Source organism: Primulina eburnea, chromosome 9 (genome assembly GCF_022965805.1).
Source record: "Primulina eburnea isolate SZY01 chromosome 9, ASM2296580v1, whole genome shotgun sequence".
In the NCBI taxonomy this organism is placed as follows: domain Eukaryota; kingdom Viridiplantae; phylum Streptophyta; class Magnoliopsida; order Lamiales; family Gesneriaceae; genus Primulina; species Primulina eburnea.
In genome coordinates, this window is record NC_133109.1 from 30,698,438 (window position 1) to 30,715,541 (window position 17,104).

The window sequence follows — 17,104 nt, forward strand, 5'->3', positions numbered from 1 at the left end:
CTCATTTTTTGTTTGTAAAAACAATATTTGAATTTGAAAATTTAAAATTTTACTAAAATAATCTTAATTATCTTTTACATAAATCAATATTTAAAACACTATTATTCACACTATTTAAAAGCTGAAAAATGTAAATTAATTTAATCATATATTTTCTTATATCATTTAATAAATTTTGATTCTAGAAAAATCTATGATATGTTAGAAAAAGATTTATTTGTATTAGATGAGTTGATATGATTTATATTTTTAATAAATTATCTCTACAAAATTGATTGACCGACGGAAGATTTTGTGAAGAATCTATTATAAACAAATCGTGCGAGAATGTACGTCCTTGCTCTCCTTGATCGATAATGGAATAACATCAGTAAATCTATTCAAATTGTGCCTCCTTAAACCCTTCTGCCCCAAAATTTATTGACCTATTTTTTTAATCAGAATCACATCGAAGTTGTCAGTGCGAATTCAATAATAATGGCCAAAGGAAAGCATCAAACAATCAATTCTAATAAGCTACCCCATGTAAGTTATAAGACCCTTGATTTTTCCTGTTTATTTGCAATTTATTGTTGTTAATAATTGAGTTATTCTCGACTATGCTTCTATCTTGATTTTGTTTGAATTGTGATCAGAGAAAAAAGCGCGGAAGAGAAACGGATGTATCTGAACTGCGGGCTGAGCTTGATGTTTTGGGTTTGAAAATCATTCAGGTTACCCCAGATGGTAACTGTTTCTTCAGGTATTAATTAATTTTATTGCGGTGCGATTGTTAGCAAAACTTATTCTCTATGCATAATTATTGTGCATGTGCTCATGAATTGATGAAGCGTGTGAATTATGGAGTATTTTATTCCTGAATTAATTAATGTGCGGTGATTTTGATAACCTGACTGTTGTTTGTTGCAGGGCATTGGCTGATCAGTTGGAGGGGAATGAGGACAAGCATGAGAAGTATCGAAATATGGTAGTTCGATTTATTAAGGTATAATTTTTTTAGACATCCTGTTTCAGTCTAACTTTGGATGATAATCTGTAGTTATTATAACAGGTTGCAAATACGATGAATGATGGATGAGTTTGCTAGTTTGTTATTTCATCTTTATTCGTTAAGAATTATTATAGATACTATCAATGCGATATGATAGCGTCAAGGCCATTTACTACTTGAGTTGCTTTAATGGGGGCTTGCGTGGCTCTCGTGAGGTTTAAATGTAAGAGTTGATTAAGATCTTTTGTCTCAATCTGGAGTGTCATGGACGAAAAAATGAGTAAGGAAAGTTGAAAGTGGTTGCATCTTATTTTTTAACAAAGTAAATTTAAGTTTAGTTTTTTGTGAATATTGAGTTAATTGTAGAATACGATGAGTGTCTCAACCTCCGAGATTACTTGAAAACAAAGCAGAACTAATGGAGAGAAAAAGCTTGCGTTTTTTGCTAAGATGTGGGGGCTGGAGGGAGGCGAACTTTATCACGATGTAGATGACCATTCTAACCATCAACGGGTGTCAACCCAATTTCGGCTTCTTTATTATGTTTTATAATCATTTTACGTTGATTTTTTTTTGGGAACCAAATTAAAGAAAATTACAAGTTATCACATTATTCTCTTCTTCAAATCCAAGTGTGAAATGGCATGTTCATGCATTGGGCACAGTTTTGTTTGAGTTTCTACTGCATTTTTTATACTATAAAATCAAAAATATTTATTTTCATGGAATACTGATCCATAAGTTAAACTTGGCAGAACAATCGTGAAATGTTTGAGCCCTTTCTTGAAGACGAAGTTCCATTTGATGAATATTGTCGGTCCATGGCCCAGGAAGGCAATTGGGCAGGACACGTGGAGTTGCAAGCAGCTTCTCTTGCCATTCATAGAAACATATGCATTCACAGAGTGTGTTTTCTTTCCTGACCATTACTTTTACACTGTTCCATGATTTTAAAATTTCCAAGCTCAATTATTTACAGCAGTCATGCCTTTATACTGTCAATTTATACTGTGATAATGTTTTAGAGCGTTTAGATTAATTATCAATTTCCATTTCTTATTTTTACAGCATAGGTCACCTCGTTGGCACGCGCAAAATTTTGATGTACGTGAAGCTCCACAGATTCACCTGTGAGTACTACAGAAAATTCAGAATTTGGCCGTGTTTAATTTTTGGCATAGTTAAATTCTTGTACTAACAGATTTTTATATTAGTGGTTTATTATTTGTTTTTTTGGTCTTTTTGTCCTGTATTGTTACGATTCTTTGTCTTGCAATACTGGATAAGGGTCTTCTGTTGTAAATCTTCTGAAGTACCATTCTGTGATTCAGAAGTACCCAAATAAAAATCAATAAAAGGAAACCCTTGTAAGTCTATGGATCTTTGTTGTAACTATAATAATCTCTGTAACCATCTGGAAATCTAATGAAGATCTTTAATTCGTAGTTACTTGAATTTTAGGTGTTGATAACTTCCCTAGCTGAATATAGGCTATGCAGACATGTTAAACTTGTATTGAGCCATGACTGTGATCTGAATCATCAATGATTGTCCGACCACAACTGACAAATATGTGGATAACGACAATGTGACATTATTCCTGAACTGTAACTTGTTCTTGTCGTTGCTCTGGATTTTACATTTTTGTGCTTTCACTGGATGGAGGATTTTATTGAGTCTTTCGTTGAAGAGGAGTTGTGTAGCTCAATTATGCTCTGGTCACGGTCAGTTCTAAAATTCATAGGATGCAGTACTAGAAATTTTCAAAACACTCACGTTCGGAAGAAGTTAGCATCCTCTTCTATGAAAGACAAGAATTTCACGCCAAAGAATAAGTTGCATTTCTTTTTCCACATTATGATATTGCACGCAAAGAATAAGTTGCATTTCTTTCTTCCAGAATATCTTCTCTTAATTAAGAAATATTTCCACTTAGGCTATTGACTGAAGTTCTTAATTTGTTTCCAAAGTGTTCATGGTCCACACCTTGGTTGTTGTAATAAATGATGCTAGAACATATGCCTAATTTTATTAACTTTTGTTGTGTATCTGTTTAGACATTACACACACCAATCTTAGTGTAGTTTGGGCATTGAAGTGCTAAATGTAATATGGAAGAGGATAGTCAGTGTAGAATTCATTGTTGGAAACTGAATGGAAATATGCTAAAACAATGTTAAAAATTTGTCTATTTAATTTGAGACTCCTGGAACTTATTAATTTTTCACCTTGATTAGCATATCATCAATCTCACTTTATTTTTATTTGGAGTCAGAATATAATTTGTCTATTTAATTTGAGGCTCGTGGAACTTATTAAATTTCACCTTGATTAGCATAGCATCAATCTCACTTTATTTTTATTTGAAGTCAGAATCTTAAGTCCTTTTAAAGATTGGAATATTGTCAGTGACAAAAGTGGTGTGCTAAGAGTTGCCAGTGGAATCTTGTATTCTGTTCTCCTAGAAAAAAATACAGAAAAAGAGTTCCTCCAGTTCTTCCTAATGAGGGTATTGATTTTTATTCCGTTGACTTGTTTTATAATTCTTGTAGTTCTTATCATGATGGAGAGCATTATAATAGTGTGCGTTTAAAGGAGGACACTTGCTCTGGACCAGCTAGGCCCATATTTATCGAGGTGACCTATGTGTTGCTCTTAGTATGTCATTATCCAATGTATAGTATTTTCTACAATAGATTCTGATAATTTCTAGTTTTCTTATAAAGGACAACGCAGGTCTTTCAGGGAAATCTAATAAAGCAGATGTAGTTTGCACAGTCCCGGAAAAGGAAGGTGGTGAAAATATATTACAGGAGAAATCCAGTAATATTGTAAATGCTACAAAAGCACAGCAGGTGATTATTTCAAGTAGTTGAAAGGTTTACGACAGTCCCACTTGCGTGCATTAATTGGCACACCAACTGACCCCCCACGAGATGTGGTGAAGAAAACAAATATTGGTTGAAAAGCTCCCTGTTTCTTCTTCAATTGGGTTTTGGTCTACTGAAACAGGGGAGTTGCAAATTTTTTCCTAATAATTTTGATGTCATGTAGGCTTTAAATGTGGGAGGTGACATTGTAGCCGAATTGCTTACTCCAGAACAAGAATCTGGAGATCACATGTTTGCTGATTTAGTTGTTTATAGTCCTTACGGTAATGACCTTTTAGTATGTTTTACAATTCCTTTGCTGAGTGGTCCTTTTGTGTGCTTGCTTTATATGTCGCCTGAGTATTTAACCTGACAAGGTTATCTTCACTTTGCTCTGAGGGTTTGTTCTTGTTAAGGTTTTTGCTTTAAACCTAAATTGTTAAATCAAAAGTTCATAAAAACGAAGAGAAAAACAGAAACGACAAGTAATGTTGCACTTTTACTTGATACTAATTAAGACATACACAATATTCTCAACCATATAAAGGAAAACCAAGGGAAATAGGACAATAACAAATCTCTCAGGTTGCATATGGATCAGATTTGGATTTGAGAAAAAATTATTTGCAATGACTTCGAATGGGATTTGAAATCCTCTACAATAATTCAAAAATAACGAGCTGATGATTTAAAATTCATTATCAAATGGATTAAACAAACAAATCAATGAACTTGTTATTAAGAATTTGAAATTTCTAGCTTCAAATCAAATCACTTCAAATGCAACCTTAAAGTTAGGGATAATATAAAGCTAATAGAATCAATCTAAGATTATGTACAACTAATCTGCATACACTCCCCCTTGACCTGGTGTATGAAGGTTGTATAATTTAGGCTCATCCACGAGCTTCTTGAATGTTGGCTTCATTGACCCTTTCGTTAAGACATTCCATGCTCGTGCTGATATAGGAACTTAAGTCAAGTGCAGAATTCTTTCTCAATCTTTTCTCTGATCAAGTGCCTATCGACTTCTACTTGTTTAGTTTGGTCTAGCACAAAGGATTATAAAGGCTATTGATAGCAGCTTTATGGTCAATTGCCTATCGACCTCTACGTCTTTAGTTTGCTCTAGTACGAAGGATTATAAAGACTATTGATAGCAGCTTTATTATCACGGTAGAGTTTCATCTTCAAAAATTGTTCAATTATAGAAGCTCATAAACTTCGTGTGTCAAAAGTACGACATTGTTAATTTTTAACTTATATAGTTATATTTAACTAAAAATTAATTAAAAAAATCCAAACAAAATCTATAACTCAATTTAAATCAAATATCAAAAGTAGTAATTCCATGCAATCAATAAGTCATATAAATCTGACAAAATATCAGTTAGATATTGATGTGTGTGTAATCCACAAAATCTCATATAATAGGCAATCTTCAAGAGAGGATAGAAGTGGATAAAATATATGGAAATATTGGGGGTAATTTCACCAGGACCCAAATGAAAAGTTTAAAGGCATAAAACTGCCTAAAAAATATTAATACATTAATAAATCCTTCATTTTTTAGAAAATAAAGCAATTTAACCCCAAAAATCGAGCACATTCACCCAATTTGTAAGGGATTTATGCCATACTTCTAAAAACATGGCGCTTTAAATGCAATAATATTAAACCAGGAGTTTTTCGCTCTTTTGAATTTTTACGAAGGGTGCCGATGCAATTTGCCGGTGTATATCGGTGAATGTTGGCTTTGAAATATCTCAAAGCAAAAGTTATTCCTCGTAAAAATTTCCCCGTTAAACATGGTAGAAACAATATTTACTCCTGGTGGTTGTTAAAAACCTAAATGGGTTGTAGCACTATAAACCCGGTTATTTGACCCCTACTTGTCCGGGTACAAAGTAAATATCATTACTGACTCATGCCCATTTAACATTACCTAAAGCCGACCCAGATAGGTTGGGTTCAGGTTGAGTACCCGTTTCGAACCAAATCCATTGTCATCCCTAATAGCTTTTCTAACCAATCTCACCTTACGTCGTTCAATTGAGCCATCAAAGTTATGACTGTAAATACCACTCGCAAGCAACTAGTATTTATCCTTCAAGTTTTTTCATCACTACATCATCCCGTTCCTGTTGGTTTGATGCTTCTCCAATGTTTTTTGAAACATAGGAGGTTTGACATATTTGTCTCTAGACTCTAGTGATACAATTGAAATAATCAAATTTAAGGGTTGTGATTCTGGAATTTCTAGAGCATTATTTGGTCAATTTTAAAAGGGCGGAAGTGAATCTTCGGTTTTGAGGTCAACAATCCTGGAGAACTTCTTAGGTTTTTTGGAATTGAAGTACTTTGGTCGACATTCTATTGATCACATAACATGCAGTAAGAACTAATCAACCCAAAAGAGTTTTGGAACATTTTTTGTGAATAAGAGAGGTTGGGGGATACCTCTAGCAAATAGCTATTTTTCCTTTGTAAGTTCCATTTTGCTACTCAAAAAAATTTCCATAATGGGACTGAAAAAATCAAGTGTCATTATTGGTACAAAGCATTTTAATATTCTCACTAAATTGAGTTTTAATCATGGAAAGAAAACTTTGAAAATATGCTATATTTCTATTTTTTCTTTCAAAAGATGCACAAAACAAACCTTTGTATGATCATCGGTAAAGGAGATAAACCACTTTTTTTTATTAGTAAGAGTTTTTATATGAGATGGATCTCAAATGGCACAGTGAGTCAGTGAGTCAACATGAATGATTTGGAAGCTCGATCAGGTCAAGGTGGTAAAAAATACATGCTTGTATTTTGAAATTGTCAAATTTCCTATTGAACTTCCAAGTGAGGGTGGAAACAAATGTTTCAAGTACAAAAAATATGGATGTTCTTGCCTACAATGTTGCAACATTATTTTTTGTGTTTTAGGCAAAGAGGGATAACCAACAGCTGCATGAACTTGACCACTCACAGATAAATCCTCGTCGAAGTAGTAGACAGATGATGAAAGTTGAATGACACGATTCAATCTTTTATAATTGTGCCAACGTTGAAGGTTGTATGATAGGCTAGTTATATGTGGGACAAATTTAAAAAGTACTTTGGAACTAGTTTAATGGAACCTATTCCAGCAACGATCTAATAAGAGCCATGGGTTACTCTAATTTTGTGATTTCTGGGACGTGGAATATAGGAGTAAACATACTCTCACAACCAGTCATATGCTCAAAGGATCTAGAGTCAATAATCTGTGGCTCAAAGCTTGGTCATGCTATCAAAATCTGTCGAAAATGTACTTTTAAATGCCACAAGGCAAGTGGTAACAAATTGATTTTTGGTTAGCAAGTTTTCCGTCTACACCTTTGAAAAACTGTTATTGTCATGGTTTTTCTCCGTTAACGGTCAAAGGTGACTTGGAGGCCTTTTCCTTCACATCCTCGTAGTCGATTTGGAACCTAATTTGAAGGTTTTCCATGAAGATCCCAGAACTTGTTCTTAATATGATACGACATCTAACAATGGTTGCACCATGCTTGACTTCTCTTTGCGGGAGGCTAGAAATTGTTATGATCATTGATGCGGCCAATCACAGATCCAACCCACTAGTTTTAAAGATAACGGATAGAGAATCTAGTTTATTAAATTTTTTTAGGCTCTAGTTTACTTCTTATCTATTTGATTAATTTTCAAATAAGAGATAACCGTCGATATCTCATGTGTTCTATAAAAATGGGATAAGTGCTAGGATTAGGAGATATTTTATCTTTAGGATATGAGTTTATTTAGTACCTGACAGATAAATTTATGTTCATCTTTTAGTAGTTGACACGGAGCATGATTCTTTGTATATATAAGTGATTGTGCGGAAATAAATGGTTAAAGCAAAATATTTTCCTAAAAGCCTAGTGCTAAACGATCGTGAAGTTCTCTTTAATGATCCTCAAATCATCTACAAGATCGTGAGGTTTTCTCCTAAAACGAGACTCAATTTCTACCATAAACTCTTTAACTGCCCCATAACGTGATCCATAACTCGAGATCATAACAAATTGGTACCAGAGCCAGTCTTCATGGAGGAATTTCATGTATTTAATCAACATTTCGAGGCCTTTATGAAAATATATCGAGAGGGCAAGGCAGCCACTGAGAAACAACAAGAAGCTCTTCTTGATCATTTTGATGGGATAAACAAATGTCTGTGAACCATTTACTCGGAAGAACAAAACCTGGGCGAGCTAGGCAACAGCCCCACGCTTCCCCAAAATCAAGAAGATGTTTGTTGTCCCAGTCCCGAGCTATTTTGGACAGAAGACCAAGAAATGCCCAGGCTGAAGTTTTAATGCATTGGGATGGACTGTCTTTAATAAATGCATCCTGGAAAAATGCTTCCACCATGAGCGAGCAGGTCCCCTCATTCGTGTTTGCGGACTAACACGTTCTCCAGGAGGGGAGTGATATTATGATCATTGATGCGGCCCAAACACATATACAGCCTACTAGTCTGAAAGATAACGGATAGAAAATCTAGTTTACTTAAATTTTTAAGACTCTAGTAATACTTATCTATTTAATTATTTTTCAAATAAAAGATAATTGTCAATATCTCATGTGTTCTATATATAGGCTAATGATTATGAGATATTTTATCTTTAGAATATGAGTTTATTTTTAGTAACTTACAGGGAAATTTATTTTGATCTTTGGTAACTGACATAGAGACATTTTTTGTATATTGAAGTGATTGCATGAGAACAATGGTTAGGATAAATTTTCCTAAAAGCTTAGTGCTAAAAGATTGTGAAGTTCTCTTTAGTGATCCTCAAATCATCTACGAGGTCGTGAAGTCTCCCCTAAAGCGAGCTCATTTCCATCAGAAACTCATTGATCGCCCCAATAATGTGATCCATAACTCGGGACCATAGCAGAAATCTCCAATCTTGGTTGCATCTTGCACGAGGGAAAATTTTTCAGTTGCCGGAGTCAATACCTCACCAAGAATCATTTTCCTTAGATATTCTTCATGAAAGACCTCAGGAAATTCTTCATCTATAACTAGAAAAGGCCTTATCTTTATAATACACCCTTTAACTTCATCAAGATCTCTACTCAGACCTGTTAAAAATCATGATGATTATCTTTATCCACCATATTCTTAAAAGTAACCGCAACCTCATAATCTTTCAATTGGCACATGTTAAACAGATCCAATTCATACTAATTTTTTTGCTGCATAATGAAGTGTGTGACATCGAAATCCCCTTTCTTGAGTTTATATATCTTGTTCCACAACTCAAACATGTGAGAAGATTTCTCAAAATCCAAATAGCGGAATGAGATTGTCCCAGATCTACTTCACCGTAGTATAGACTAGATTATCTCCAGTGTTATCTTCTATCGAGTGAATCAGCTAAGCCATCACCATCAAGTTTTGAGTATCACATATTTGATATGAGGAACCACTCGGTGATGCGTTAGGAATTGATCCATCCAAATAGCCGATTTTGTCCATGCTGTGAGTCACCATTGACAGTGACCGACCAACCATTGAGAATAGTTTTTACTGTTCAGCTTTTAGGTTGTAATTTGCGGGATATGGAGAGTTCTAAATTAGTGCAGCGGGAATAATTGGAGAGGAGATGGTGAGGTTTGTGTTCCAGACATTTGTCTTTCTCAACTTGCTTTTAGCCTTTAATCTTCTGGTATCGGTTAAATATGCTGTATTTTTACTGAATAATAATTAATAAGATACACGATATTCTCAGTCCTATATTTAGAGGAAACAGAGTGAAGAAGGAAAGTAATGAATCCCTTAAAACTAGGATAATGTCTCTTCTATTTTCTGTAACTAACAGAATCAATCTAAGATTATATGCAACTATTCTGCCTACATTTCAATTTGAAGTTTGTTAACTGCTGCCAGAGATTTATTCTTGAGTGGGTTGGGTTTCGTTGCTCATATTTCTCTCAAGCCACTTTTTGATTTACACCTTCATTTATTTCTTGATCTGCTACTTATTAGATGTTGCTTGTGCAATCATAAAGTAGATGAAATTTGCAACCAAAGAATTTCTTCTTTGTTGAGTCGACGAGATATCCTGTCTGAAACTGCTGTGTTGAAAGTTTTTCTGCTGAAGAACGTCATATTACCAAGGAAAGGATGTTCCTGTATAACTAGCCCTGTTTCCATATCTTCATTTTAAAGTAGTTGAACCTCCTAAATTTTAGTTTTGATTTCTCACTTAAATTAAAATCATATCATTGGTGTACCCATGGTTAATACATTTCATCTGTTCTTCTGATGAAATTCTCTTGTTTCATAATTATTGTTTGCAATTTTTGTTTCTTTTTCAAATTTGCACATGATCTACCGATATGACTCAAACCAGAGATATATGATATGAAAACCAATAATTCTACCATTCAAATATTTGGTATTTCACTATTTTTTGTGGAATTGTGGCTCTCTGTTTATATGAAGCTTGGTTTCGATATTTTTGAGTGTTCTTCTGTTCTTAATCCTCTTCATGGAGTGTTTTGTGCTTTGTTTGTGGCAAATTTACTTGATTTTGTAGTAATATTTTTGAGGTTTTTTAGATGAACATCAGGATATGAACTGTGTACAGCAGGAACTAAGAGTTGAACACAAGGCACTTGAACATGATTTATCTAGCAATGATGTGGAAAGTGTCTGCAGTATGAATAGCCCACGTGCTAATGAGAAGGTTTCCTCTTGCATAAGCTGGACAGTTACTATTTTCAGTGGAATTTTTTTGTATTTCCATACTTCTCGAGCTGATTTCCATTTTTTTCCCTGTTGCAGAAATTTTTTAAAAATAAGGCCTGTCTACATGGTTTGAAGAAGAAACACAAGTCATGTTGCAGATCTGTTGCGGGGAAATCTAAAGATTTCCCATGTAGGCCTCTTAATCAATTACCTTAACTTTGTACAACGCCCTACTTAAGTATATGTCCAGTTCTTATTTCTGAAGTTTTAAGATGCCTCACAATGAAATTCTTAACAAATGGGAACTGGAATGCAACTCTAACCTCAATCCATAAACCATATGAATGGATGAAAGGATTGAGTAAATGATTTCAAATCACTAATTGCATTTCAAATTTGAAGTTCAGTTGCTGCCAATTTCAAATTGTTTAGCAACGATTCTGTTCTATTTTTAACCATCACGTGTTTTATCTTCCCTTGTTAGTTTTTGTTAACAGACTGAAATATTTATTAGGCTTTACAATAAATTCTTTTAAAATGTAAAGCGGATATGGATTTGAAATAGTTGCTAGTGGTATTCCTAGCATGGTAATTTTCTCTCAACTTACATGGTGCTGTTTTACCTTGACAGGCGGAACTGATGAACATAGGAAGAATTGGAAAGACAGAAAGTCGGGTAAAAAAGGTGCAGCATCTGTTGCGAATTCCATTCAGTGTAATGGACGATCACCTGATTTGGGCGGTTCACTATGCCCTTAGAACATTCCAGGTTAGCCTCTGCATTCAGCTTCTGGTAATGTACTAGAATTGCATTGCGTTAGGGAGATCTCTGTTGCATGGGCTGGATAAGCAACATTTTTAGCAGTTTCACTTGAGGATTTTCAAATGATTTTCCTGTGTCTGGCTGTCCAAATTTGCATTTTAGCCATGAGAATTTATTTGACATCAATGATCTCATCGCAGATCCCTTTCATGATAACCTTTACTTAGCTTGGTCATAGAGAACAAAACCATTACATGCAGAAACATAGCCTTTGATATCTTTGTTATATGAGCACACTCTTGTACTAGTAACTCATCCCCAACCCGTTTCCCATCAGCCCTAAAATAAAATTAGAAAAGTGTGGTTTATTTTTTGGGTTAACAACTTGCAAAATTATTTTTCGCTCCCCTCTCTTTCTTTGTCAATATATTCATTGATTTGAGAATAAATGTGAACCAATTTATGCAGGAAACCGAATTTGTAACTCATAGCCAACTGTGGTTCAGAGGGCATTCGTACGTCAAATAACGCATGTTTATACTTACAAATGCTAAGAAAAGAACTTAAAAGGAATGCGGTAAAAGGCAGCTGAATTTCTAAATAAGCTACAATCAGAGAAGGATTGAATAATGTCATTGCATTCTTTATTTCTTCACCAAAATTTGGGTCATAATTTCGAGTTCGATGTGTATATATATGACTTAAAGTTAACTACATGTTTTGCCCCTTTTTTGTGGGGTGGGATGTTTGGTCATTTGAATTGGGTTGTATGACTTTAGAAGTAAGGATGAAACGAACTCATACCCTATGCATCAATGCCATATTCGAACGGTTGGTCTTGCAACTAGATTGTTGTTGTCAATGTAAAGTCTTGACATTCTTAGGTTAATATATTTACATTTTCAAAATTACTCTATATTTTCATGTTCTGGGAGCTCATCTGTGTTGTAAAAGCTCTGAATTAGTACCATTTGTAATATATCAGCAAACCCTCGAATAATCCGAATAAATTTGGTATCAGCGACTAAGTTCATGTGTTGGTGAAATCCTCGGGAGCATTTGATGATCAACAATTGAAATATTGTATTTGGGCTGTTATAGTTATATCGTTATCGTCACGCATAATTTTTGGTGTTGTCATAAATGGTTGGGTCTTACATAAGTTGTACCACATCTATTGTTTAGATTAAATGATCTTTTTTTAGTGATATTTTGAGATAAATATACAAGTATACTTTCAAAAAAAAACATATTGATAAGTAAAAGTCCAAAAATAATATTTTCATAAATTTTCAAAAAAAAAAGGAATGAATGTTAAAGCTGATTTGTTTAACTTTATCTTTGAGATAGTACCCAAATACTCGATCCAATGATTATAAGAGGATTTGTGTATTTTTTGTCGGTGGAATCATACATTACATCATGTGAAAACCTATCAAACTGTTGGAATACGACCTAAGACCAGGAGGATGGAACTAACACGTAAAAGTGCATCAAGGACAGAAGCAAAGGTTGATGCTTCAAGTTAATTTTTCCCCCAAATATGAAATGACACAAGGACTACCTCCCAATGGGAGCATTGATGCATTCCACGTTAAGTCACTAAGAGATATATGGGCAGAGACAAGATTGATTAGACATATTTACATTTATCGTAAGAATTGGCAAATGTAAAATAAAACCAATTAAAGAACGCTTAATTTTGGCAAAGGATTGGATAAACTGAATTTAACCAGCAAAAGTCATCTTGTCATAGCTTTTACCAGCCAGATATGGTGTAAAAATAGCATCTAAATGCCCAACTTTTAAAGTTGAAATCAAATTTATTTCATTTATATAAAAAAAAGTGAGATTATAGTAGATAATTAAAAAGTCTAAAAATTTTGCTTCAATTTGTCACGCCCCGAGCCTGGGCCCGCGCCTGCATGACTGCACAATGGGCCCCTATAACAACTACTTCGTATTCGTCATCGCTTTACGAAAATGATTAACCCAAGTTGTTATAGAAGTTCGTTGTAAGCCATTATAAACTCATTTTAAATCTTTCATTTTTAAGATGTGGACAAGGGTATCACACAATTATTAGAAATAAAATATTTCCACACTTTTTCTTGGGAATTTTGAGTGTGTCCTGCCACTGAATATGGTGTTCATTGTACTGCATCAAATTAAATTTAACGAGGCGAGAAACTGAATGGAAACACATGCTGAAAAATAGTGCAATTAATATTGGGTGATTGATTAAAGTTGCGTGTGAATTATTAACAACTTTATGTCATTGTCTCCTCGAGTAATTAAAGTTGACAGAGCACACTAATTAAAATGTCATAATTGCTGGTGCCTAATTGGAAAGTTGTGTTTCATCTCTTATTTTCATTCAAGTTCTTTTTATTATCTCATTTATCTCATTCCGACTCTGATTTTAATAATAATAATAATAATAATAAGGCTTGATGTAGTTTTTAGTTAGAGAAGCTAATATTTTTTAAGATATATATATATATATATATATATATATATATCACATCAATATAAGAACTTCGAGTTCGGGAACTCTGTCTTATTCAGAAATATAATGAGATTAATTTAATCCATAATTTTTTTTAAAAAAAAGGTTTTGAATTCTTTAAAATGAAGAAGAAACATATGCAACACATTGAAGGGATGTTCAAGTTAGTTAATAATAATGCAAAAAAAATGAGAAAATTGAAAAGAAAGAAAAGAAAGGTGGCAACAAGCAAGATTAGATGAAATATTTAATTTAAACCACATAATCCTCAAATTTCATTGTATATCTAAACGGTTTAACAAATTATCAATTAGTTTTTAATATTAATTAATGGGTTGTAGGTTGACCTAACATGAGATTCAGCTCATACTCATGCATCACTACTGGTCATTAGTCATAGGTTAGTCCAGCATGGGCAATAATTCATGCACATGCACCATCACTCATAGAGTATCTTATCACTAAAAATAATTTTTTCGCCTCCTTAACACTTGAACTCAAAATATTCAGGATTAAGTATCTAGAATTTTAAGTATTGATAAAAATTGGGCTAGAAGTATTGGTACTTAAACATGGAGGTCTTGGGTTTAAATGTTGAGAGAGTCGAAAGAAACCACTTTCCAGGAGTTGAATACTCTATGAGTGACGGTACATGGACATGTATTACGGTCTATGCTGGACCATCCTATGGTCCATTACCAATAGTAATGCATAGATATAGCTGAATCTCATATTAGGCCACCCTTCGACCATGGTCGTTGCAATTAATTTCCATATACAATTCGTAAATCAACTGAAATTAATTGCTCACGTTAAAATTTATTAATCTGTCGTTTATGATATAAGAATACCACCTCAGGGGAAACGAATGGCTAGAGATGCTAGATTGCTACTTGTCGTGGCCACCACTAAATTAATCTTGTCTACATTTCTCATTTTTCTATTTTCAATCTTCCCAAACATAGAAAATATCAAAATAAACAACGTGTGGAGGAGAGAAATGTATCATGCAAAAAAGGGGAAAAATTATGGGTCCTTCACTATTCCCCGGCCACACCTATCTAATCTGTCCTCCATTTTCTTGAATCTGCAGGTAAAGTACTTATCAAATTTCTATGCTCGCCATAGAAAATAAATGTGGGTTTATATTTAATTCATACTTTGAGGACATGAATAAATAAATAAATAAATAAATAAAAATATGTCTACGTAATTAATCGGATACATCAAGAATCCATATTAACCATAGGCCATATCCCAATTCTCGTTTAATATCTATTATAACAACTTAATTACCACAATTCATGTTGCGACGAAAAATCTTGAATTTTTTTACTGAAACCGAGAGCTACGTATTTTTTGGCTTCTCTGAAATTAGTTTATAGGTTTATTTCTTTCTTGAATAATTTAGTAATGTTAATGATAGTTTCAAATCTAAATTTAAAAAAAATATTTGTTTAATCACTGACATATTTAAACAAAAGAGGCTTGCCGAACTCAATAATTAATGTATAAATTTCTTAAAAAGCTCGCTGATTTTTTTCCCTAAAAAAATATTATCCATTCATATTGTATAAGTGTATAATTAAGATCCTTGAGTTGATTTTATGACCATTCGAAATAATGCAAATGGAGATGCTAGATTTAGGTCAAAAGTTAAAATCCAGTGAGTTACTGCAGACTCTGATTGCAGTGTACCATAAAGCTTCGATTCTTGAAATTATTGTCCGTTCTTTTTCGGCTTCTTTAAGAAAAGGGTAATAATAATTTGCCAAACAAAAGTAAATTTCTTCCTTGTGTCACTCTTAGCCTTTTTCCGTCGGGTATTGCAGAGTTTTAGCGTCATGTTTTTAGACAACTAATACACCCCCTTCATTCCCCATGAGCATTTGAAACGAGAAGTTTACAAATGACTCAATTATGGGTAGAACGGATGACCCAACTATGGACAGTCCAGCACGTAACGGTGGAACCTGAGCTCTAATACCATGTTAAGATTGGATCTTGGACCTAACTCAACCCCAAAAGTTAATTCAAGGAGAGGATTGTCCAAGATCATATATACAACTCCCAGGTATTTTATACAACCGATGTGAAACAAGTAACATTAATGAACAAAAACCAATCAAATTGGCACAATTGGAAAGGATACTAAAGTTTTTGACCTGATTATTTTAATTTTAAGTGATGATTATAACATCAATAAAGTAAAACTAAAAGGCTTAGGTTCTTTAAAACGTGAATGAATAAATAAGAAAGCGATGTATTTCTAACGCTACCATTTTGGCCCAAATCCCTACCAAAAGGCAGCATTGAGTCGTGGTCGTACTAAATTTTAAAATTGTAATTTTCACAAACAAAAGAACACACATTTTTCCAAATTTGAAAGAGAATTAAAGGCACCATATACTTTTTAACCGTAGAAGAAATTCCAATCTGGGAAACCCACAATGACCCCTTCTTTTAAAGTTCATCAAAAAAATTTGTCCATTGTTTGATTCCTTTTTTATAAATATGGACCACTGGTCCACTAGATAGGGGTTGGATTAGGGTAACCATCTTTATTATGTGAAAATTTTAATTAATTAGTTATTATTGATGTAAAATAATTGTCTATGTTGGGTAGAGGGATCGAACCATGATGTTTGAGTTGCTATGTAATTTAAAATATTTGACTTGCATCACTATCATCAGCTATAACTTTTGGTAAAACGAAAAGCTCTTGGTCCTACAATTGATATCAGAGTCAAGGTCGTAAGTTCGATTCTCATGGATTGCAAAGAGTGTAATTATTGAGAGGGAGATTGTTGATATGCAATAATTGTCTCTCTTGTGTTGATTGATTGAAAAATTACGTTTGGGTTGCTATACAGTTTAAAAGATTTGAGTTGTAACATTACCATCGGCTATAACTTTTGGTAAAACGATTAACGTTCGGTCCTACAGTTATTTTAAAGATGTCTAAATTTGATTTTTTTTGTCAACGAGATGAGACTGGATTACATGTTGCACATTTAAATAATATTTTTCTACTAGCGGTCAAAGCATATGCGTTGCATATATAAAAATTAATTGCTAAATCTGATACATGGAGATTTGAGGCGGGTTTTTTTTTTTTTTTTTTGGGAAATGGAAATAATGTGTGATAGTTTACTTTTGCATGGAAATTATATTAAGAAATACTTTTCTCTTCATTGAAGTGTGATATATATAATTTTTATAAGTTTAATATTTATGA

At 33.5% G+C, this 17,104-nt stretch overlaps 1 protein-coding gene and 1 long non-coding RNA gene across 5 annotated transcripts; one reads left to right on the top strand and one right to left on the bottom strand.

The window, feature by feature from the left end:
* Positions 1-266: 266 nt before the first annotated feature.
* LOC140841612 (OVARIAN TUMOR DOMAIN-containing deubiquitinating enzyme 7-like) lies at positions 267-11,363 on the top strand. Of its 4 annotated transcripts, none has more exons than XM_073209156.1 (12): positions 267-370; positions 442-525; positions 636-742; positions 910-985; positions 1,747-1,896; positions 2,060-2,121; positions 3,544-3,628; positions 3,718-3,846; positions 4,046-4,145; positions 10,465-10,592; positions 10,691-10,784; positions 11,226-11,363. In XM_073209156.1, the coding sequence occupies exons 2-12, from the start codon at positions 478-480 to the stop codon at positions 11,351-11,353; spliced, it is 1,107 nt and encodes a 368-aa protein (XP_073065257.1). In that variant the 5' UTR covers positions 267-370; positions 442-477; the 3' UTR covers positions 11,354-11,363. The 4 variants fall into 4 exon arrangements, with proteins under 4 accessions (XP_073065257.1, XP_073065258.1, XP_073065259.1 ...); XM_073209157.1 differs by having other exon boundaries at positions 311-329; XM_073209158.1 differs by lacking the exon at positions 267-370 and having other exon boundaries at positions 477-525; positions 636-726.
* On the bottom strand, positions 11,266-12,037 carry LOC140841614 (uncharacterized). Its single transcript, XR_012120240.1, has 2 exons — positions 11,831-12,037; positions 11,266-11,369 (listed from the first exon to the last, which is right to left on the bottom strand). It is a non-coding gene; the product is annotated as an uncharacterized lncRNA (long non-coding RNA).
* Between the last annotated feature and the right edge of the window lie 5,067 nt (positions 12,038-17,104).